We start from the raw sequence: 23963 nt of genomic DNA, 5'->3' as shown, positions 1-23963 counted from the left end.
AAATGTGAATATGATTTTTCTTCAAATCACAGTATCATAAGATTAAAAAAAAATATTTTCCTCCTTATCTCTGACATCTTCAAACTCTGTCACTTTGAGCAATACAAACAGGATCTCTTTGTCATAGCTCATAAGGGGATTCCCACCTTTCTAAGATATTACTGGTTTCCAGTCCTCGTGCTTTGAAGTCACTCCACTGAAAAACACTTTATTGTTTTAGAGTGGAAAATCAATGCAAGTGGCCAACATTTTTATTCTTATTTTCTAAGTGATTAAATACTTAGCAAATATTCCCATTATCTCTTCATCTATTGCATGACAAAATGTAATGTAAATGGCAATACGTTAGGAATCTAAAAATATTTCCTTGCATTGAGCATTTATCCAATTTGTCATAACTCTGCATTTTTAGCAGTTTGTTTTAAGGATTTGAATGTTTAAATCCTTTAAAAAATTTTAGTAAGAATTTGGATTTTGGATTGGCAGCAAACAATAAAGGAAAAGATTACAAAAAGCTACAAGATCAATCTGATGGCTCTGATGAATTCTAATATATTTTAAAGTCATAAAAGGTTATCTTGCTTTTCAAGTAGTTATTCATAGAAGCTAGGCAAAATCATAAACTTGCATTGGATGTTTTTACTTAGGTTTTTAATTACAGCAATCGGCCTTTGCTGGGGATAATAAAGACTGATTTTATGAGAATATCGCAGGGCTGAGGAGGATGTGGCTGTGATGGTGAGCGTGACAGAGTGTGTGCTCAGCACGGAGGGACAGGGCAATATCTCTGACACTGCAGCACAAGCAGCCTGAGCCACAGAGGACTCAATCCAGCTGAGTAAGTGAGGCTCCCAGCCAAGGGTATTCTCAACAAAGCAAAGCTCTGCTGGGTGCCACATTGTAAGATGTAGCTTAAATCAAACTTCTTCAAAACAAGCATATTGGATTTAGAGGGTAGAGAATGACAGAGAGCACCAGTTAAGTCATCGAGCTTATTCTGTTTATTTTCTGCTTATGTACAAAAAGCTGTGCATCTTTCAATAGTCTTCTGAATCTTTTGTTAGAATCAAATTACAGCCTGGAAAAAAAAATGGGGGGGGGGGGCATTTCTGCCTCATCTCTAGATTCTCTTATTAAGAGTAATAGCTATGGGCCATTTCCAAATGGTCAGAGCCATCTGTTTCCTTAAAACTTTCTTTGGATGAACTCTGAGAAGTGTTACTTTGATTTTTCCTATATCCTGTATCAACTATAGCAATCTGATGTAATTCAGGTGGAGGCCAGTATTTCTAAATCTGTCATGACATAGGGACTGTGTTGAGATAAATTAATTCAAAAATAATAATTAACCTTTTTGTCCCATTGTTATCCAGAGATGTACAAATGCAGATACTGTGACAGATCAGGTGACATCACCTTTTCCTTAACACTAATATTAGTACTTAGCCTGGGGATATAGAAAGTTCTGTGCAATTCACTGCCTTCTTTCTGAATGATCAAATCTCTTTGTATGAGAAGGGCTATAAATACTCTCTTTGTTTACTCTGCAGCCCAAGGGCAAATCTGTGATAGAGACAAGATTCTGCAGCCACAGAGTTATAGAGAACTCAGCATTCTGCTGTGCCATTAATAGGAGCTTCTAAGTACTTTTGAGATGACCTAAAAATAAGTCAGTGTAGCTCTACAGTTTTATGGACAAATTTATTAGAGACATGGTGGGAGGGGGCCAGAGAAGACAAAAAATTTATATGTAAACAAATCTTTAGAAGCAATGCTTTCTAAAGCATGTGTGTTATGGAAATACATAGGCAAAACTTGCACTTAGGTAAATGCCCAATGTGAAATCCTCATGTAAATTAAATTCCCTAACTCAAAAATATTGGTTGTGAGCCAGCCAGTGCTGGGAATCAAGCAGCATCTAATCAAGGTGCTTTTCAATTGTAGTGAAGAAGGATAAATCCTGTCTAAATAGATTCTGAGATTACCACTGCAAAAAAACCCACAAACTCTCATCTGTTCCATTTCACTTAGACCAGCTGAGACTGCTCACAATCAATGGCTGCAAGTATTACTTGACTTTATCAATAGATAAAGGTACAGCAGCAGATTCAAATCTGTAATGCAAATGAAATATTGGGCTACTCAGGCTTCACTAGGACACAGATTCCATCACATTCTTAGACCAAGCAGATAGGTCATATGTTCTCTTTTGAACTCTCTTTGAAAAGTAGATGGGATTTCTTCCTTTTGGGCAGTGGTGTCAGACTCTCTTTACCAGATTTAATGTTATTCTTAAGCAGTTTGTAGACTTTTTTTCCTTGTGTTTTTTCTTATGTAGTAATTTGTTTCCCACTACTCCTATAGGAAACTAAAATATCCCTTCAAATGATTTTGAAGTGCTCTCTTAATAGTTTCCTGAAAAAAGGCTCTCCATTCCTTTAATGAAAAGAATGGAATATATGCACTGTTTCAAGTAATGTTCATTGAGCTTGTAATAATGTCATTGATCTTTCTTTTTTTAATTGAAAATATCTTGCTTCACAGATGCTTGGATTGTGTTTCTCTTTCATGGGTATAGGAGGTTGATAAAAATTTTGTTTGACTATTTCATTAATATCATTCTTCAATCACTCTTTATGCCTGAGATCCCAGAAACAATGCTTGTTGTTATGCTTTATTTATGACCTTGTACTTCACACAATTCATTTTCATCCAATTACTATTACTTTAGCTTCCAAGGTCATTCACTTCTAGTATGGTAGTACAATTCTCTTCTGCGTGGATAATTCATCTCAATAATGTATTATCAGCAGATCTCAGCAGTAGATTTTCTTTTGTATGATGAGTTTATGAATGAAAGTATTAAATAAATTTTGCCCTATAGTGACTTTCTGAGAATTTCACTAGAAAATCAAAAGAACTTTTTGGCGTCCAGCTTACTGCCTGTGTAAAGAAGGAAGACTAACAATTTATTTAGCATTTATTTAACTGAATTGTTCCTCCTTGCAACATTTGAGAAACATTTGCAAAGCTTATATGAACTTTATGTTTGTATCTATACAGTTGATATTTATTTGAAAAATAACTACAATAGAAAAGTTTTAAAACTTCAAATGGTGTATAGGAAAACAATGTACGGTTTTGCTGTACATTTATTTTGGTAGTGAATCTTTTAGTCTGACTTGCATGGTAGAAAAACTGGCAGTGCAAAAGTTGTCTTTCATGTGGAAAATGGCAAGTCTGCATGTCTTCTTTCTCTGAGAAGAAAAAAAATACAGTTCTCTATAACAATATAAAGCAATGCTGACACCTACAGAGAATGTATGTAAATATCAACTTACAATTTGCATTTTTCGTAAGAATTTCCAGAATTATTTGGTTAAAGAACAAATTATTTATAAGAAGCTTTTATGGTGATTCTGAAAAAGTTAGATCTTTGTTTTCTGCTTAGATCAGTCTTCAGTAAATAAGATACACAAATCTGAACGTAAACTATATGCTTTAAAAATGGTATCATTTACTTTCAGTAATGTACACTTCCAATTGCATAAAAATATTTTTAAACAAATTGATTTGTGCAGCAGTGAAGGACCCAATAGCCTTGAACCAAGCCACCAGCCTGATGTACATTCCTGGACAGAATCAGGTTTACTGTTCCTGAGAGACTGCTTGCCTTCCCCTCTCTCAGTGTGACACAGCAGGATTATATTGCTATTTAGAGGGTTTGCAGCCTCTCTGCTCAGCCAAACACTTCTACAAAAACTCCTGGGTAGTAGGTTGCCCATATGTGGGACAAACTTAAAGAAAAATTAGCCCAGCAGATTGAGGAGAGATTTTGTAGAAGGGACATGGCTCTTTTACTGACAATTTCTTCACTCTGATGTACTATTATGGGTTATGCAAGCTGTGATATTCACCACACTGCTGCAGAAAGGTGAACTCCTTTCTCTCCTTTGAAGTGTAATAGATAGGTGTTTTAAATACATAAAAGAAGTATAACTAACAATGAATTCTCCACACTAGTCGTTTTCTCAGAGGCAATATACATGTTTGACAGTATATTGCTTAAAGTGGTGATTTAGCAAAGTGAGCAATGGATAGGAGGCACTAAACCATGTAAAAGAAACTTTGGAAAAATAAGAGATGGCACTTGTAGGCTTGTCTAACATTCATATTATCCATGCTCCCATTATGCAAACTTCTGTGAAAAATTCAACTCTAAAAGAAAATCCTTTGAGTTAGTTCAATGTAGGCTTTTAAATCTGAACTGCTGAAGGCATTTAACTTTTAGTTTTGGTTGCAAGCAGATGAAAACTTCTGGGAAGACTGACTAGAAGGCTTGAATTTGAGCTTAGTGGGTTTTAGAAAGCTACGAATCAGAAGACAATTCTATTCATCAAAGGCAAGTCATAATTATTTTGATGTAAAACACTGAATAAACCCCCCTTATTCTAGGCCTCTACTGCTTCTTTAGAAATGAATATATTACAAGAGATTAATGTGTGTCTTTGAAAACCAGGTGCATTTCATACCCTGGAATCTTTTAATCTGACAGATAACAGTGCTTCTCCAGTAAGATAGTCAAGATCTTCCCACTGAAAAAGTGATATTATGTGTATTATAATTTCTATTGGATAATCACACTATTAAACTTCTCGCATGTTTATTTTTAGCATTAGGTAGAACTGTTTACATGTTTTATTTGTTAATTGTAGGCATTAAAACAGCAGACTCCCTCCTTTCCTACTGTAGCTGTGGCCCTACAAATGTGTGTGCAGTATGTCTCTGCACAAAACACAGTTTGATATTTACCATTGTCTGTATATTCAAACACACATTCTGATGCATGTATACCAACTTGATCTTAGCAGAAGGAACTGAACCAAGTTAAGAAATGCCCTTTCCTCTTCAATAATTGCATGTTTACATTTTCAGTTTTTAATTCATGTATGCGTTTAGAACAGATCATTGTTTTAAACTCCATTGTTCTGGGGGATCTGAGCATGATGACAGCAGAGTAAAGCTTAGCTTGCAAATTTGCAGGCTGTGAGACTGACTTCTCACCAGTGTTTTCCTAGCACCAGTGGGCAAACAGACACATTTCCCTCCTGGTCGTTGCTATTTGCAAAGGCTTAGGCCTTACATGCGGATAATTAAGTAGAAGCGGAGCCGGCAGTTTTCTTTCTGTCTGTCTTTCTTTCTTTCCAGGGGTGCTGTGTAGAAGATGAGTCCCGTCTCTCGCCTCTCCCTGCACTGCCTTGAGAGCTTCCAGCAGCGTTTTGTGAAGTTGCCACACAATCAAGGCATTGTTTCGAAGCAAGCAAAGGCAAGGCGTTATGATGTTTTTATAGTAGCTTCCAGTCAGTGTACGGGGGAAGCGGGACCCCCACGGGAGATGTTCTGCCCGCGACCTGGAAATGGCCGGTGCCGGCCGGGCCGGGGGCAGGGGCGGCCCCGGCTCTCACTAGGGGTCGCAGGATGCCAAAGAATCACCGCCTGTCGGAGGGCAGGGATGCCACCACACGTGTGCGCCTCGCCGCCAACGCCATCTCCTCCCAGCTGGGGCGATCCTTGGGAGAACGCCCGCAGGCGTCGGGACGGTGTCGGGGCCGTGCGCCGCCTCTCTCCGGGCGCCCCGGCTGCTCGCTAAACCCGGGAGGGCTGGCTCTGGGGAGATGACCCATCTACTTACTATTAACTACAGGTGGTGGGTAATCTGTGAAAAAGGCCTGTCGCTGGGACAGGTGAGGTTATTTCTGTTGCAGACCTTAACCTGGACATTGACAGCAGACTTGGTAGGCACTGTTTTCTGTATTATGCTCATTAAGTGCTCACTGTTGAAAATTAATAATGAATGTTATTTATAAGTACCAATCTCTTTCACGCAGAATCCTTGCTTGTGGCGTTTTATCACTTCTCTGGCTAACTACCAGATTAATTCAATTATGTGTACACTGTCTGAAGAACTAGCATAGGCTGCTTCAACATGATTCCTTGTTAATGTTCTGATACTAAAATATAACCACAGATTGGGTTTCAGAAGAGAAACCCAACTTCCTTGTCTAGTTTGCTACTGCTTTTTAAACCAAACCTCAGACACGTTCCAATATCTTTATTTCCCCAACAAACAGATATTCTGTTCCTGTGGTGACACTGGCGATGAAAGTTACAGAAAGAAATGTAACAAGTGATAATAACCAAAGATCCATATTTACTGATGGAGACACCTGGCAAACTGATCTGTTCATTAAAGTGAATTGAACTTGGACAGGAGTAGAGAACTTGTTACAAATACATCAAACGGCTGTATTAAAATCAAATGAAATATGCAAATATAAAAAACTGTATTCAATTGTTTGACATTTGGCACCAAAGAAATAATTACTTATAAAGAGAAAAATGAACTGACAGTATCAATTTCTATAGAGAGCTGAGTGACAAAGTAATGGGTTTAAGCATATTTGTGATAGGTTACTCCTCTAACCATAATACAAAGAGAAGAAAACAGGTTTAAGAAGGAGGAAAAGTAGTAGTAGGAGAGTTTCGCACAAAATGAAGGCTGCTTGAATCATTTAGAAGTCATGATCTCTTGCTTTAATGTAGGTGAGTCTTAAAACAGGAATATTTCGGATTGTTTTCACTGCTAGCATTTTGTGCAAAGTTTATCTGCAATGTCTGTCCTGCAAACTGCTACTCATGTCACCCACTGCAAAAGAGGATCCCTGCAAATACAAATTTGGCCATGGTGTATGAAGGTAGGGAGCTTTTCAGATGTTGGAAATTAAGTGCAGTTTTTATATGGTAAGTGTAATTCTTTAACAAATAAAATGCACATGCACACACACACTTAAAAAATAAATCTTACCTGTTGTGCAGTTCTACATAATAATAAACAGGAATACAAATGTACACCTTGATTCTTATGCTTCGTACTCAAAGATTCTGAGTTGTTCATGTATTCAATGTTTTAAGCCTGAACTCAAAGTAAGGGCTTCAGTGAATAATTTGACAAGGGCATTTCTGCCAGCACATGGGAAACACAAACTTAGATGTCTGGAGAATGTATAATAAATCCAACTCTTCAGAAAATCCTCACTGCTTTTTCAGTGAGAATGGAATCTATTAAGTGCAACACAGAACTGTGCATGCACAAGTGGTGCCTGGGACCTCTTTCACCCTTTTCTTGGAAAGATAAAAATTTTATGTAAATGCTGGTTCCAGATTCTGGAATTAATTTTGGAAGTGCTTTGGTCTCAGTTTAGTTTGGGTGCTTTATATTGTGTTTTCACTGATATGTGCCCCCAACTGACAATAGCTATGTCTAGTCAGTCATCTGTGACATCTCTAGTATTGCAAATTATATAGCTTCGAGGTGGGGGAGGCAAAAAATGAATTGCAGGAGCTTAGTACATACTGAAGGAAAATTATACTAAAATGGCTGCAAGTTAAGCTCAAATTGTAAAACATATGTGTATTCCATATATGTGTGTGTAATTACTGTGAAATATGTATTATTTACGGCAAATATTGATTGTGCCTGTACAAAACTATCACCTTAGTGAGTGAAAGAGCATTCAGCTTTAGAATACAATATAATCCCTGAATTCTCCAGACAGAGGTTATTAATTATTGCTGCATGGTGCATCACTGCCTTCTTTCAAAAGAAGCTCTTGCTGGAAAATGTTCTTTTGTAGTAAAGAAGAATTGACAACAAGCAGAGTGCAAATAATTTTGGAGAGGGCTGGATAATGTGGATGCAATTACATTAGTTTTGTCATACACATTTATGATCTTATGATACTGAAGGTAAGAAAGAGGTGCCAAGTAAGACACCTTAGGTATATAAGGTGGTTTTTTTTTTTGATAGCTGCACCATAAAATTCACTAGGTATTTTACTACCACCAGTATTAATGAGAAATATGTGTTAGACATTGTTGAAAAAGGCAAAAGTTCTCTGCGGTTTAGAGAACTTTTATAAGTATTACCACAGCTAAAACAATGCTGATAACTACAGGACAATATTTCTGTCATTGATAGTGCTTGTACCGTAGTTTCATGCTGCTTCCTGTAAGACAATTACCATTCTTCTTCCTGGGTGCTGGTGATAGACCTTATTTATCTTCATTGAGCCAGAGTTAGAGGAATACTTGTGTTTACATAGACCCCCAATTAGGACAAGGTTCCTCTGTTTGCTTGGATTCCTTACCCCCAGTGTCACTGTTACGTGTTTTCTGCCATAAGTGCCAGAGATGTTATAAATGCTAAATTACAATGCAAACTAAACCAGAGCTTTTTCATCTGAGTGGCTCATGGCTCAAAACAGTGACTCCTGTTTGTCAAGGTGCTGAGGTGCTTTGTCTTCCAGAAATGAATGGAAGATCAAAATGCTCAGCAGTCACTCAAGATCAGGCTCATTAGAGGCTTTCTTCTGTCAGAAATCACCCACTGACTCCCAGCTATGTGACAGTGTGCTGAATACTGGAGGGTAAGATTAACCCTGTACACCTAGTCAGTCTAATAACAAATGTCACTTCTGAGTCTAACAGCAACATTTGTTCATACCAGAACAGGTCTGGGAGTAGTACTATCATTTTTATATTTTATTACACTATTATCATAGAATTGCCAAAGAAACTATGTTCACCAGTTACCGGTGTCCAGAGTGATGACTGATAAGTGACCCTGATCAGCTCTGATACACATCAAACGCAAATTTGCTGTCAACTTTGACAAGGAGCAGCACCTTACAAAGCTGAGAATTGGATCCTCAATGATTTATCAACTTGTAAACATAAACTGCAAACTTCAAACCAAACAGCTTTTAGCTATTGTTTTTGGGGAGTGGGGGGATGGTTTTTTGGGGGTGGGGTGTTGGGTTTTTCTTGGTTGGTTTTTGTTTGTTTGTTTTGTTAGACAATAAAATAAACAAAACAAAATCAAGTTAGCAAACATTTAGATGCCAGTTTTTTCATCTGGCAACCTCTATCTTCTGAAGAACTGCAAGCTAAGCTCTGCTAAACTCAAAACTCATAGACTTTGTTTTTTTAATTAAGAGAAGGTCAGGATGCTTCCTAATACTTGGAATGCAGCTGTTTTCAGACAAGTGAATATTTAATATGACCTCTTATACTAACCTCCTAGCTTTGAACATTGCTTTAACAATTAAGCTCTTCTGGCCCTATGTTTAAAAAGCTGTCCACAGCTACTGCAAATTGATTTATTGCTTGATGAGGATCAGGGATGCTGAGTAAACACAGAACAGTTTCTAATTTAAATAGTGCACCAGTGGTTTTGTTGTTGCTGCTTGATTGCTTGTTTTAACATCAGTATATGTTCTCAATGTGGTTTTGCTTGCTGAAGCTTTTAGAGGATTAAAAGTGGGGGGAACATAACACAAATCATGTTATAAACACAGTCTGGTTGGGTATCTAATATTAAATTTTCTTGACAATCTCTGCTGGTAGATATTTTTTAAGTTGCTTATACACCTTTGCTTAATTGTGAATATTTGGCATAATATTTTCCATGTTAGTGTCAGCTATGAGCTGATTTTCAATTTTAATTTCTTCATCAATCTTTCTTTCAGAATGTTAGCTTAAACTATCAAGGTGTTTGAAAATGAAACATGGAAATAGATGAGATTGATCCTAATAAAAAATCACAGCAGTATTTTTGGAAGGGGTTCAGTATGCTCAGCCTGTGGGAAATATAAAAAAATCTTGATCAGAATAGAAAGAAAGAGAATATCCATCCTTATGTAAAGAGATTTATAATTTTTTTCCCTGTTATCATTGGTATGGACTTACACATGGCCAGAGCCAGCCTTGAATAGATGCAGCTTTAACAGCTCCCTTACCTGAATGTGCCACCTGCACATCATCATTTTGAGCAGTGCCTTGCTTGGATCTGTAACTTAATTGAGAAGAAGCCATAATTCCAAATGCTTAATCCACCTCAGCCATACCTGTGGGATGGGGAGGGCAAGGTTGTCTCACTTGAATAGATGGGGAAGAAGAACTGATTTTGCAGCATGGTAGAGCCAGCACAAAGCTCCTGAGAAAGAATGTGGAGTGTGATCAGGAGAAGTCAGCAGTGGGAATGACAGACGTATTTTGGGACAACAAATTTTTCATGTAAGGAAACTGTGCCTGAGGAGTAACAGAGTGAAGAGATAGATGGAAGGTAGCAAACAAGCAAAAAACTGCCTCAACGGCAATGTAAGGACTGGAGTGTGAGGACTTTCCCTCTGCAACTGGGAAATATGGTCAAGGAGCAAGAGCAGCGTTGTGGTGCACACCTGGAGTAAAGAACAGACAAGGAGGGTGGATGTCAACATAACTAAAAGTTAAATCAGGTGAGAAGACAGAAGAGAAAGATCAACTAGGTAAAGGGAGTGAAAACAAAACAACAGCAAAAACAACAACAAAAGAACCCTGCATAGCTAAAGATGAATCTGAGAGTGAGAAGTCCCAGAACGAGATTAAAGAAAAGTACAACTAGGGCAGCTGGAACTGGGATGAGAATCAAACTCTAGCATTAACTAGATAAGGAAAACAAAAGTGGGATCAGCCAAGACTGAAGAGAGAATGAAGACAGGTTTGAAATAACAAGCAAAGATAAGGCAAAGCATGGACATGAGAAGAAAGCAGATGGGCCATTTAAAAACACCCTCTCCCAGAGTTTGGAAAGGATCCCAAGATTCTCTCTTCTGCCATGAAATCCAGTGGTGAACAGGGAAACATCTTTTCGAATGCTGGGCCAAACACAGCATGACATATTCATGCTAACAGGTAATGTGTTGAGCAGCAGAAGATTCAAAGCAGTGGGTGAATTATGTGGGTATTATTAATGACGGGGCTGTTGCTGGCAGGAGTCTGGCTGTGTTTACTCTATAAACTGAAGGAAGCATTGAAGAAAAAAAATTATTTGACACAAGTGGTGTCAAAAGTCTTGAGAGAGCTGAGCAGTTTGAAATTTGTGTCTTGGCTCTTGTCTCTGCCACAGAGTTCCTTGATAGAGTTGGTTCAAGGCTTTTAAATTATACTTCTTGATAATTTGCTTCTCATTTTCAGATGCTTGAAAACTCCAAAGTTTGATTAGGGGTAGTTAGTCACTGACTAAAATTACTACAACTGAAAGCAGTGGGAACCAGGCCTTGAAGAAATAACCTTTTCTACAGTGCCAAGTCCTGACAGGTCTACAAGATATCAAACCAGGTAATCTATAACTGTTTCTCAAAAGTAATATTCATATCCTGTCATAATATCCCCTCAACTGAGAGGTGTATTATAAAACTAAAATAGTTAATATTTTGAAGCCCATGAATACTGTAGCAACAAGCTCCAAAAAATGCCCATGAGGAAATTAATAACTCTGTATGCAGAACAGGATCAGAATAAATGCGTAATGAATAAAGCATGGGGCATGCTTTCAAAAGTAAAACAGAAAACATAACATTGAAGGGCTTTTTGTTAATTAAGCACAGAGGTTTGTAGGAAAAAATTATATGTGAACATGCAGTGAGCAACTTTCATAATATATGAGTACATGTAGGAGAGAAGGGAGAAGTATGGTTTCTCTGGTGAGCTCACTGTGATCATGAGTGCTTGATTTTTAACTTCAAAAGTTTAATTTTAGTTTATGTGGTTCACTCAGTATAATGTTACAATTGTGTACGTGCATGTTTGTTACTGTAGATACTTTATTTGTCACAATGTGCTTTCAGCTTCAGTATTTCCCTACAGAATGACCACTTGGGGAGTGGGAAAGTACTTAAACATAACTACAGCTGTCTCAGAAGTGCTCTAGGTACCTCAGAGTGAATATGTTTATCAGGAGATAAGGCAGGAAGGTAACCAGCTTCTGCAGAACTTCTCAGTTTCAGCCTCCTGAAAAGTCCCATGAGTGCTGGTCCCAAGGAGCTGGCCCACCACGGTCTTCAGCCTTCAAAGCCTTAGGCATGTGCTGAGCTCGATGTTTGTGAATAAGCCCATTGTGTCCACCCACCTAAAACTCCACGCTAGATGGAGGCCTAAGCAGCAGACAGATAGCCAAAGAATGAGGAGGAGGTGTGAGCAACGATGTTTCATATGTATTTTTTTTTTTAGTTCTGTGATTGTGTTTGTCTTTCGTAGATGCTTGTCCTTTTTAAAAGTTTTTTTGGTTTTGGTTGTTTCTTTTTTGTGTAGGAAGAGCTGAAAAGCCTCCAGCTTTCTGGATTAGAAAAAAAATTAGTAATAAATAAATAAATATATATATAAATACCATCACCACTTTTAACATAACTACATTTACCATTATCTCTGTCCCTGTAATATACCCACAAACCAGGAAATTTAAAAGAAAAGGGAAAATGGCTTTGTTGTTGCTGTTGTTGTGTTCCTTTGGTTGGTTTCCTTCCAGCTTAAGCATTCTGTCTTCCTGGCTATGTATTCGTTTCTTTGGAAACGGCTGTAGGATGGATTTTTGATTGACTGTGTTGTCAGATGGATTATCAGAGTTGTGAGCTTTTTGGAATGGTAGACATGAATGTGTGATAAGGAAAAAATATTTTTTACTTAAAATGTTTCAAAAATTTGCATCATGAAAGGAGTTAGGTTGAATAATTAACAGGTTACTTAGGGAAAAAAGTTTTTTTTAATGTGGAACAGTTTGGTTACTAGGAAAAAAATTCTTTTAATATAAAGAAAGCTTTTTACTAATGTGACTGATGGGAATATTAATACCTAAGCAATGTTGAATAGTTTCTGCAGAGCTGCAATGCATATTTTAAAGAGTAATTCTAATGTGTAGCTGCTCTGGGTTACAAGCAGAAAACAGCTTTTACCCTGACATATACACACATTTGTTACAGCACTCATGTGCCCAGATTTCTGCATGACTCCCATGTAGCGTTTCTGGGTTTGTTTCCTGTCTTAGTCAGGGCTCTGCAAGGCCAGCTGTCCTCAAGGCTTGAGTGCTTGGTGCTGCTCTGCCTGTGCTGGGGATGCTGAGGTCGGGGCAGATTGAGGCTGAAGGTGACGTCAGTGCCTACCTTGCTGGGAGAGTTAATCTCTCGCTGCAGAGGCTCCAATAATCTCATCACTTGGGAGACTGGCATGCTGAGGATTGCATGTTGCACATTCCTCTTCTTGGGCTGTAAAGCAATCAGCAAAACCAGTGTTTCTAAATCTCTGTTGACAAACATGTGCTTGCTAGACAGAGATTGCTCCTTTTTTTGGGTGGAGGTGCAAAGGCACAGGAAAGAAAATTAACTTTTTAAAGGTGCGTATATACGAAGCAAAGGAACTAAACCAGGTTAGGGGGATCCCCTTTTTCAAATGAGCATGCAATTAACAACACTGCAAAATAAGCTGCCTCCTTTGCGGGCACAAAAAAATAACAGAAACCATATTTCAGATTGGATCAGGCTAGTTTCTTTAGGAAAACACAGCCTGCCAAACCATGACACTGCAAACAGAGGCTGTCATCAGCCCGGACACTGCTCTGAGAGACTGACAGAAAGGGTCTCTGATAACTTCCTTGGAGTCAGTTCCAAGTGTCTGTGATGGCTGGTCATAGAAAGTATATTGAGGAAGAGGGGAAAAGAGCAGGCCACAAGTTTCTCAGGCTTTTCTTTCATCTGGTATGTGGTGCTTTTTGAGAGCTTTATGAAACACAGCAAACTGAACTGCTGGGACAAATTGCCTAGTGAAGGCTGCACCTTTTCAGTGGCAGCTACCCATTCCTTGGCTTTCAAGTCTGCAGCAAAAAGACTGAGTTAGGAGCAATGTGGACACAACCTGCACGCCAAAAATATAAGGAAGCACATGGGTGCTTCAAAGACACATGCTTCAAAGACACTGACGCTACTCGGTGCCAGACTTCTTAATATTGTTAAACACCTATTAGTACTGTCTTAACAGACCCTTCCAGTTTTAATGTTATGACCTGCCGAGAGCGCCTATCTATAGCAGCACTAACCCTGCATTCGCCGGACGGCAGGGGCAGACGCACAGTGTCCGGGCAGGCACTGCTCGTCATTCGAAAGGAGGCTCTGCACCTTGCCCCCACCCGACCCCCGTATTTTGGGGGTCTTTACAAGTCTTGACAGCGGCGATAGGAAGTTGTGTCCCGTCCTTCCTTCCCCCGATAGCTGCGATAGCACAGCGTGCCCACCCGGAGTTTGCGTTCAGTGCTTTCGGGTGCCCGCGTCCCCCGGCACCTGGGGCGGCCCGCGGGGCCCAGGGGCGCTGCCTGCGCTCCGGGGGAAGGGACTGCCTCCGGATTTCCACCCCTGCACAGAGGGAAGGCTACCGGGAAGTGCTGCGGGGAGAGCGAGCCTGTGCGGGCTCGGACGTGAGAGAAAGCCGCAGCCGCTTCTTGGCGGCAGCTCTTTCAAAAGTCCGTGTTAAATGTGACACCCCGGCGAAATGGGAGCAGAAGAAACACCCCTCTACCCGCCCCTCGTCGTCCCCCCCGCCCTTTTCCATGGAAACTCGTAAAAGGAGGAGGAGTAGAGTTTGCTACGGAAAAGTCTCACCTTGGTCTGAAACAGTTTCAGGCGTTCCTGCGGGATCGGAGCTGCCCGTCTCGGGGGAGGGGAGGAGGCAGGCAGGGAGATCTCTAGCTGCCTATACGTGTATACATATTTTTTTCCCCCGCTTGATCTTATTTTATTCCAGCAGCACGTATCTCTGCCCCTCCTCCCCCTCCCTCTCCAGGTTGATCGGCTGAAATGAGGCTTTGCGCGCTGATCCCTTCTCGGGCTTTACCACAAAACCCGGCCCCGCGCAGCCGGCGGCAGCTCGGGGCGCCTCGGCGCTGAAGCGCGGCGGGGCCGGGCGAGGCCAGGCAGGACTCCGCGGAGCGGGGCGGTGGCTCCCGCGGAAACTTCGCTTGGAAAATAAACCTCCACCACTTTCCTGGAGATCCACGTGAGAGCAGGAAAGCCCGACTGCAAGATCTCTGCGCTGCTGCTGCTGCATGCTGCAATTTTACTTTTTGTTTGCCTTGATTAATTTTTTTTCTGTTTGTTTGTTTGTTCTTACTTTCATTTTGGAACCGGCTCCCAGCTGCTTGGCTGAACTTCTGGAGACCAGTGGACCTTTTATAATGCCTTCTTCTGTTTTAAACAAACTGTGGGCTCTTAAACTTTTCTCTTTCCCCCTCCCCCTCGCTCCTTAACCCCCACCCTTCAGCTCATGGGGCTAACACTGCAAAGCAGCAGCAGCAGAGGGGGAAATATACAGACACTGATTTATTTTCCTGTCTCCTAAATTGTAGTTAATTCTTCTTATCGTCCTCCTCAGCACCCATTTTCTCGCGCTTTTTCGGCTGCCAGGTGTTCGATCTATGCATTGTTTTATCTAATCTCGATCCTTTTGTTGTTGTTGTTTAAATGCCATGCACTGCTTATCTAGAGAGAAAGCTATATGGAGATAGAGGCGTATAGCGAATGCGCGTGTGTTTCCATAAGACACACTATCAAGGGAGCAGATCAGAAGCAGCCCGGATCCTGACCCTGACTGTATGAATAAGTAAGCAGGATGCTGACGACTGTGTGTTAGTTGCCTGTAAGGTTTTCGTAAGTTAAAGGGCGGCGGAGGAGGGGGGACAGGACAGAGACAGAGCTTAGAGTGTTTGTGCAGAGGGGGGCGAAACTCTGACACTTTGCTCCTTCCAGCATAGCTGCTGCCTCCCATCAGTAGAGCTCCGCGGTTTGCTGTAGTGCACCCCACCTCCCTCTCCCTCCTCCCCGCTCCCTTTTCTTCCCTTCCTTCCTTCTTTTTTTTTTTTTTTTTTTTCTTTCTCTTTTCCCCCCTCTCCCCGAGGTAGTTTGCTGATGTGCAGCCCGGATCCATCTTCTGGCAGCACCAGCGGGACCGGGGTCGGCGGGCGCGCAGCGGGGCGCGGGCCGGGCGCGGAGCGGGACGCGGGCAGCAGCCGCCACCGCCGCCGCCTCCGCGGGAAGTTTGGCTGGGTTTTGACAGAGGCGAGGGGAAGCCCTGACAGACAGGATCTCCCGGACTGAGTCCACCCCCTGCGCCCACCCACACACCCAGCGACTTTTCCCCGGCGAGGGGACAGGGGGGGCAGCGACGCTCATGCTCCTCACTCTGTGTCGCACCCGTCTGACTGGGGCTACCTAGGGAGCACAGTCTCTTGGAAGAGCCTCCAGGTGGAGAAGGAAAAAAATACCATCCTCCCCCAAAACCTATGGTTTCTCCATCCCTTACCCTCCTTTCCCAAGCCGGCGTGGACAGCAGAGCCGGCCGCCTAGTTCACCCTCGCCCTGCTCGCCACCTCTCCGCCCGAGGGAGGATGAAGATGCTTTGCTGGAGGATGGCACTGTGGCTGGCCGGGTGGACTGTCTGCGGGAAGCCTTCTTCCTGCTCTGGCCTCGATTATGACTACACTTACGATTTCACTGAAGAGGATAAAGCCGAGGCGATAGATTATAAGGATCCTTGCAAAGCTGGTAAGTGACTTCCACGTCTAATGCAGCTCCCCGCCCCCTCCCCAGATGGTGACTTTGTCTGGCTTTATTTACGCGGGGTGCGTGTGGGGGGAGTCCCGGGCTCACCTGCTCCCTCCCAGGGCAGCGGCGGCGAGCGCAGCCGGAGCCCGGCATCCAGCCGCTTTGGCTGGGGCAGGTACCCGGGACCTGCTTTTCTGGGACTTCCCACTTAACTTCCCTACGGTCTCCGGCCGGGCTGGGAGAGGCGCGGCGGCGGGCACGGCTGGGGCGGCCGCCAGCGCTCCGCGGCCCGGGGGACGTCGTGCCGGCCGAGGGGCCATGCAAGTTGCAGAGAGATTTCGGCGGGGCCCGAAGGTGTCGAGGCGGGAGCGCGCCCCGCAGCACCAGCCGGGCACACGGAGCGGCCGGGCCGGGCTGGGCTCCGCCGGACGGTGGCGGCTTCTCCCGGGGCCCTCCCTGCCCGCCCCCGCGCCGGGAGCGGGTGCCGCCTCCGCCGCCCTCTCGCCTCCTTCCATCCCAACCTGTCGCTCCCTCCCGGCCGGGCGCCCCTTCCCGTGGGCCGGGGCGGGCCCTCGGCGCCGGCCGCCCCGTGGAGGTGGATGCGATAAGCGCGGCTCCCGAGCGGAGGGTTGCGCAGGGGCCGTGACTGTCTGTCTGTCTGTCTGTCTGTCTGCCGGGCTTTCAGCCCCCGCGTCCCGCCCCCAGAACCTGGCGCTGCGGGCCGGTGTGCCGCAGCCTGTGCCGTGGGGTGCCGCAGCCTGTGCCGTGGGGTGCCGCAGCCTGTGCCGTGGGGTGCCGCAGCCTGTGCCGTGGTGCCTCCCGCCTGCTCGGTGCCTGACAGATCCCTTTCCACGCTGTGCTGAGGTGCAGCCTCTTCTCGCTTTGTACGGTGGTTTTCTAGAACGTTTATCCTACTGATTTAGGACTGCAGCCTCTTTAATGCCAGATACAATTCTTCACCCATTGAAGTTATCAGTAACAAGAACTGACCTCAGGAACCGGGCTCGCTGGTATTTCAGTAGACGTGTGTATCTCGGTGATGCTTTTTTATCCTCCCCAAGGTGTCACCAGCAGCAGCGGTTGTCCATTCCCAACAGCTCTATTGTTAAACAAGCGCTCAAGTTTTCTAGCAGCCTCCTTTGCATTAATTAGTTATTTTGTATTCTGAAAACTAGTTCAGCCAAAGGTTGTGTTCTCTATATCTGTGTGGTTTTCTTTAATTTATTGAAGAGAATGTGTGGTGTACATATATGCCAAATATGCAGACACTCTGTTTTTCTAATCAAAAAAATATTTTGTTCCTAAGTGTGAATTGTTAGGTCTGACTTGCTTACAACTGAAGAATGTTCAAGTTCGAAAAGAACAGAAGCAACTGCAATCAAAACATTATTTTTTGCTCAATTAGCACTCACAAATAAGTCACTGGTCATTGTTAACCTTTTCTTCTGGTCTGTAATTATTTAAGAAGATTCATATGCATCATTTCATGTAATGAGAAATGCCTGTTTACTCTCAGTTTGCTGTGGGATTCTTGTTTCATAGTGGGAATAATTAGCAATTATAATTCATGATACTAAGTGTTTTGAGGTTATGCATGAGAGAAAGACAACAGTAGGAGACTGCAATTTGATCTGCATTGCCAATTCTCTGCCATCACTTTGTTTTGCCTGGAGAAAGAAGCATTTGTTTGGAAAATTTGGCCCATGGAAACATTTTACTGAAGTTCTTACTTGTGCTGCTTCACAAGTATAGGGAGCTTAGGTACTGCAGGGACAGGAGATAGGTAGGTAGCTGTATGAAGAGTTACCTGTGTGTAGGTCCTCTTAGTCTTAAAAGCTGTCACTTTGAGGATGTCTATCTAGTAAAAAAAACTATTTTTTAAATTTGCTTCTTAGAGTGTGGTAGTTCTTCAGAAATAAAAATGCGCCCCAATGCTGCACGCTGGGTGTGTACCATGTACCCATTATTTTTTAATAAAAAATTGAAAACTCTATATATCAATGAAACTAATCCTCCAAGAGTATTTCCCAATTTACTTTTCCTGCTAGACCTTCCTTAAAGGCTCCATTAATCTCAGCCTGTAAAGTGCCTGATCAAAGATGCTGGGAGCAGCGGGTGCTCAGCCTCTTTGAGCAGCACAGCCCAAGTGTGTGTTCTCCCCAGGTCAGCTCTTATCGTCTGGGGTGGGTTTTGGGCTCCCAGGAATAAATTTACTGATCTCTGCCATTAGGATGGGTTCCACAGTGAGGCCCTGTAGAAGGACAAAGCCAGGCTTAACACTCAGGGGTGTGAGACGTTCACATTCAAATTTGTGTGTCACTCTATGCGCAAGGAAACAGGATAAAATAAGAGAATTCTTGCTGAGATAAGGTATGCAAGCTTTGTAGGTATAATTAACACCTGCTTTTACTGCATCTTGAGGGCCTGCAGCTGAGCCTGTAAAAGTACTTTTTTTTTTTTAAGCTGTTCTGGCTGGTCAGTTGGGTCAGTGTTTTCTATTAGGAACCAGATAGAAGTGAGTTTCTGCAGCTTAGCAGGCACCCAAAGTCATTTATAGGTTTTACCTATTTCAAAAACTTTAGTGAAAATCTTTGACATGTTAGAATAATTTGACCTACCCCCAAATATTCTGATGCAAGATTGTTTCACCTGTATTTTAGAAGTTATTTGCATTCAAATTTTCTCTAGTGAGTGGTGTTTGCTGCTTAGTTTTTTACTGAATAGACTACGTTTGCAATCTTGTGACAGAAAGCACTGCACATGAGGCATGAGATCCATAGTTAGATGAAGTTATAATTCTATAGCTCCTTATAGATACCTGTTTCTGTTGAATAAATGTTCTCTTGGTAGGTCCTTTTCTCCATTTTATTGTGAAAAAATTGAAAGAATTTACCAGAAACACAACGTGGCAGCCTCTGAGGGGTTATTTATGGGTATTCTGTGGGGTTTTTTATGGGTGCTATATGTGTGTTTTAACTTTTTCACAAGGAAGGGATCATTTTAGTGGATGTGCCTAGAATCACACTGTTGCTTTGACTTAAAACTCCCAGGTGCACCACAGTGCGGGATGCTATAGAGCTGAAAACTACATTCTATTACAATATTTCAAACTTTGTGAAAAATCTACAGGTAACAGATGTCTGTCAGATGCCCTGTAGAACTAGGAGGTGTTTCTGGAGCTGATGTTGCCATTTGCATCTAAAACAGCAGCTATTTTATGCAGCAACCCCAAAGTACAGTCTCAGTAGTAAAGCCAGCACATCGGGAGCCCCAGAGCTTCAGGGAACAGAAGGGCCTGGAGAAATGCTGTGGTGCTGTTGGGGAGACAACCATTGGAAGGAAGCTGTTGACCTTGTGCAGAAGAACTTGATGAGCTGTGTGCTTTCCCGTAGGTTTGTCTGCAGACCTTTAACCTGTGTGTGAATTTTGGGTCACGCTACTCCTCCTTCCAGCAAGATCCTGGCACACTGTAGCAGCGGGATGTGATGTAACGCAGTTTCTGGGCTTCTGATGTCTCGGGTGTTTCCTTGTGTCTCTCTGCAGGATATTGCCCTCAGTGTTTACCGTTGTGAGTTCAAGTGTAAGGCATTAGTTCATCCTCAAGATGTAATTTGTCAGAAGATGTGAAACTGGGAATGCCATAGTCTAAGGACATAGATCAGCATTTGTATAATCAGATATCATTCCAAATGAGAAAATGCTGGGTTAGATTTCAAGGGGCATCATCAGACTTTTCAGATTGCAGCATGCACCTTTATTTATTTGTGGATTCCTGAGGTTTTTCTCTTTGTTTCCATTCTTACCACAGTTTATGACTTATTCAGGATATCTGCTGAGAAACGTAGAGAGTGAGATGGCTAGAAAAATGATTTCGCATCCTGTAATACTTGTTCATAGCCTGCACTTAGTTGATATTCAAGGTTTTTTGAAGGCTTTTGTTTTGTTCTCTCAACAACTTTGTTTTCCTAAAACAAAGTAAAGCAAATAAAAAAGGTGGGTGTACTCTGGTGTGGTCTTCCAATTAAAATACCATAAACTGTGGGAGATTAGGCAAGAAGTCTTAGTTCTGTTGTATAGCTACAGTGCTGAGGTCTGTTTCAGCCTCTGGACAGCTGACTGTCCTCAGATAAGTCTCTTTTAGCATTTCTTCTGTGAGGTATTTCACTTTGTAAAACAAATGTTAAAGGTTTGGGGAATAAGCTTGAAGTTGAGTTCCTTGGACTATTATTTTTCCCTTTTGTGGGTCTGTTTTTTTGCACTAGACATTTTGTCTTGTACTAGGAGAAACTTTCCCAAGGAGGACGTCACTGAAACTTTTACAGTTTTCACTGCCATTAGCTTGGTTACTCCCCCTGCCAAAACCCAGTTAATTGGGATTTTTTTCCTTTCAAATGATGCATGAGTTGCTCTTATGTTTTTTCCCCTCAGTGAAGCTAGATAAAAATGTCAAAAAAAGAATATTGTAAACAAGCAATTAAATTTAAAGCTTTATACCTTCAAAGTTGGTTAGCATGCAGTTATTTGGCTAAGAACAAATTCTGTGTGTATGCATGCCTGCCTGCTTGAGAATTAGAGAAAATTAAGACTGACTGTACCATCTCCATTTCTCCCTCCTTTGAGAATCTAAGGAACTACTTTGTTTACTTTGCACTTTTATAAATAATAATAAAAAAGTTTGGACTGTATGTAGCAGGAAAATTAGTATTTCCCACACCACTGAAGTATTTAACCTAATAATATATTTTATTGGTAAAATAGCTGAACAGGAAAGATTGATAGTAAATGTTGAGTACAATTATTATGCAGTGTCATCTGTAACTGCAGTCTAATTATTGTTTCCTGATGATGTAGCAGCAGCATTCTATACTGCTACATTTTTATTTTAGTTTCCCTCTTGTGCTCTGGGACATGTGTTCAGTTGTAAGCATTCTAATTGTGCATTCTGGTAATAGGAAAATTCCTAAAACCTCTGATTCTAAATTTTGAATCTGTTGCATGATTTAGGTAAAATATTTATAGTTTGGTCATGTAGTAGACTCTTAAAGCTATATTGTGCAGTTTGTACTAATATAGAGGTTGTGCTGCTAATATCACTTGCCAGACTGACAGAACTGTGACTGTTCATGTAGTAAATGCATAGTGTAGGCAGCTGAGAGAGAAACAAGCTTTTCTGAATAGTCTTCCCAACTGGTTTCCATCCTGCTGTGGATAAACTTATAGGGTAAATAAGACTACTGAGAAATGTAGCTTTTGCATATCCCCCCCAGAATTCTCCACCGTTATTTTATCTTTTATGCCCTTAAATGTAGTATCTCGACACCTTTGAAAGAGATTTGTGAGAACATAAGGTTCTTTTCCTCCTCAGCTTCATTGAAAAGATTAATTCAGTACGAAGCTCTGGGAAAACTACAATAAATGAATATGTTTTATGTTCTAACTTTGTGAATGTCCTTCCACACCAAAGGCTCAATTTCATGTCCAGAGCAGTTTCCATAGGCGTCTGTTTCTGAATACATATCCGGTGTGTCGAGCGAGTGACCTGCAAGGAGCAGTATTACATCACTGCAAAACAAGGCTAATTGACAAATCTAATTGAGCTTAGAATCATGTCCCCAAGGCAAACTCTGAAACACTCACCACACCTGGATATCTGCATTATGTCATTCTGATTGCCCCTCTGGACAATAGGGTTGATAGGCTTATGACATTATTTCATTCACTTCTTTTTGGAGAGAAAATCATGTCTGTGGTGCATGGTGGTGACAGATGGTCTGTAAAGTGGAAGAGCTGTAAGACTGGAGATTCAACTTCTGATTTTCACAAGCACAGGGGACCTTGTGGAGAGGAAGACTTCTTTTTTCCCTTCCTGGATGCATTATTGTAGTCTACATTTTATAACAGTGAATGAACAATGGAAGAAATCTCTAGTCTTTGTTTAGACAAGATGTGTTTATGCTTAAACTGAAATAGCTTTTTATAGTCTGGCTTTCAACCTAAGAAATATGTTCTAGTATTTATTTTTTGTTTCTACTATGTATCTGTAGAAAAGATAAATTCTAAGAGCAGTGTTACACAGAGCAAAACCAAGTTTTGGCCTTCCAAAGCTTTCAGTTGGATGAGCAACATTTCATAGGGTTTTTCAGAGTTTTCTCAGCCTCTTTAGGACCTTTCTAACCTTCTTGTTTCAGTCATTAGTGAATGCAGTCCATACCCCCCATTCTTAACCAGAAGCAACTTCTCTCCACCTCCCTACTACATCTCTTCAGAGTAACAGAACTGAAAGTGTGACTAGAGAAATCTTTGTGTATTTTTAGTTCTGTCTTGTCAGGATATTTTTCTTGGCTGAGAGCTAATGGCCAATCTGTTAATGTGTTTTAATGCATATTCATTCTTTGTGTCTGCTGTGTATCTTCTACTTCTTTTCCTATAATTTCTTTCATTGTTACTTTGGCAAGTTTCCTTGCTTCTGGATTAATTCCCCCTCCACTGAATGCACTTTTTACTTGTTTTTCAGCTTTTTGTTGTGCTGCCTGATTGGTCTTCTTCTCTTCTTCTTGATGCGTTATTCTCTTGCTTACAACTGTCAGTTTTTCCCTCCAAATAGAGCTTCTAGCTCATCATCAGGCTTTCTGTAAGAGTGTCCTCTAGTGCTTTGATAGCTCTGTAGCAGAGAACTGGGCACCTGTGAGCACAGCTGGAAACGAGGAGGAGGAGGAAGATGAGTGGGCTGTGTGTGACCAGCATGTTCTCAGAGGCCTCGTGCTGGATGCTCAGTGGGCTGAAACGATCTGTGAGGCACTGCACAGCCAATCCTGAAATATCCATCTACAAATGTTTATGCAGAAAACACACATCCACCTTTTTTCTCTGCTCCCGTACCTAAATATTACGATTTGATGTGAAGACAACCCCTTGCTGACCAACAGGAGCAAGAGTACTCGAAGTACTTGGAGTGTAAAGGTTTTTTGGTTTTACTTTTTTATAAATGAAAGGTTTTTTGTTTTTGCTTTTGTATAAATAGTAGCACAGCAGAACAGGTTGAGCTGGAAGTGTGAAGGTGGAGGCTGTGCTGGGGACATATGCAGAGAGTGCCGGTGTGTGACGCATGTGAGTGATTGCTCCTGCAGGCTGCTGCAGAGGCAGCTCCCACTCAAACAGACACTCCCAGGTGGCTTTTATTTTATTTTATTTTATTTTTGTCTTTTTGGGGGGAATTTTGCCCGAGTAATGATCTGCAAAGGCAAATGTTGAGTGACTATGAGTATCAGGTGTTTGAAAATATTTGAGCACAATCAGATAGCTCTTACACAGCAATAATGCTCCAAAGTGTAGGTTTGTGGGTTTTCTCTTCAATATTACAGAACAGAGATTCTCAAGACCAAACTGACAAAAAATCAATGTTATTCTAAAATAACTCCTAATTTTTTTCTTGAGGCATGTGAAATACGATGCCTAATAGGATATGCAGTGTTTATTAAACCAGTTTCTTTGCTATATATACTC

At 41.7% G+C, this 23963-nt stretch overlaps 1 protein-coding gene across 2 annotated transcripts in view; it reads left to right on the top strand.

The window, feature by feature from the left end:
• The first annotated feature begins 15441 nt into the window (after positions 1 to 15441).
• TLL1 (tolloid like 1) overlaps positions 15442 to 23963 on the top strand; it is a 126133-nt gene continuing 117611 nt past the window's right edge. The window contains exons 1-2 of one of the 2 annotated variants that reach the window (XM_058803297.1): positions 15442 to 15519; positions 16233 to 16460. In XM_058803297.1, coding sequence (XP_058659280.1) covers positions 16304 to 16460 — 157 coding nt within the window. In that variant the 5' untranslated portion in view covers positions 15442 to 15519; positions 16233 to 16303. Of the gene's footprint in view, positions 15520 to 16009; positions 16461 to 23963 lie in introns of those variants that run through there. The other variant, XM_058803296.1, reaches the window with a different exon arrangement.

This window comes from Ammospiza caudacuta, chromosome 4 (assembly GCF_027887145.1).
Source record: "Ammospiza caudacuta isolate bAmmCau1 chromosome 4, bAmmCau1.pri, whole genome shotgun sequence".
In the NCBI taxonomy this organism is placed as follows: domain Eukaryota; kingdom Metazoa; phylum Chordata; class Aves; order Passeriformes; family Passerellidae; genus Ammospiza; species Ammospiza caudacuta.
Note: the sequence above shows the minus strand (reverse complement) of the source record. Positions and strands in the feature narration are given on the sequence as shown.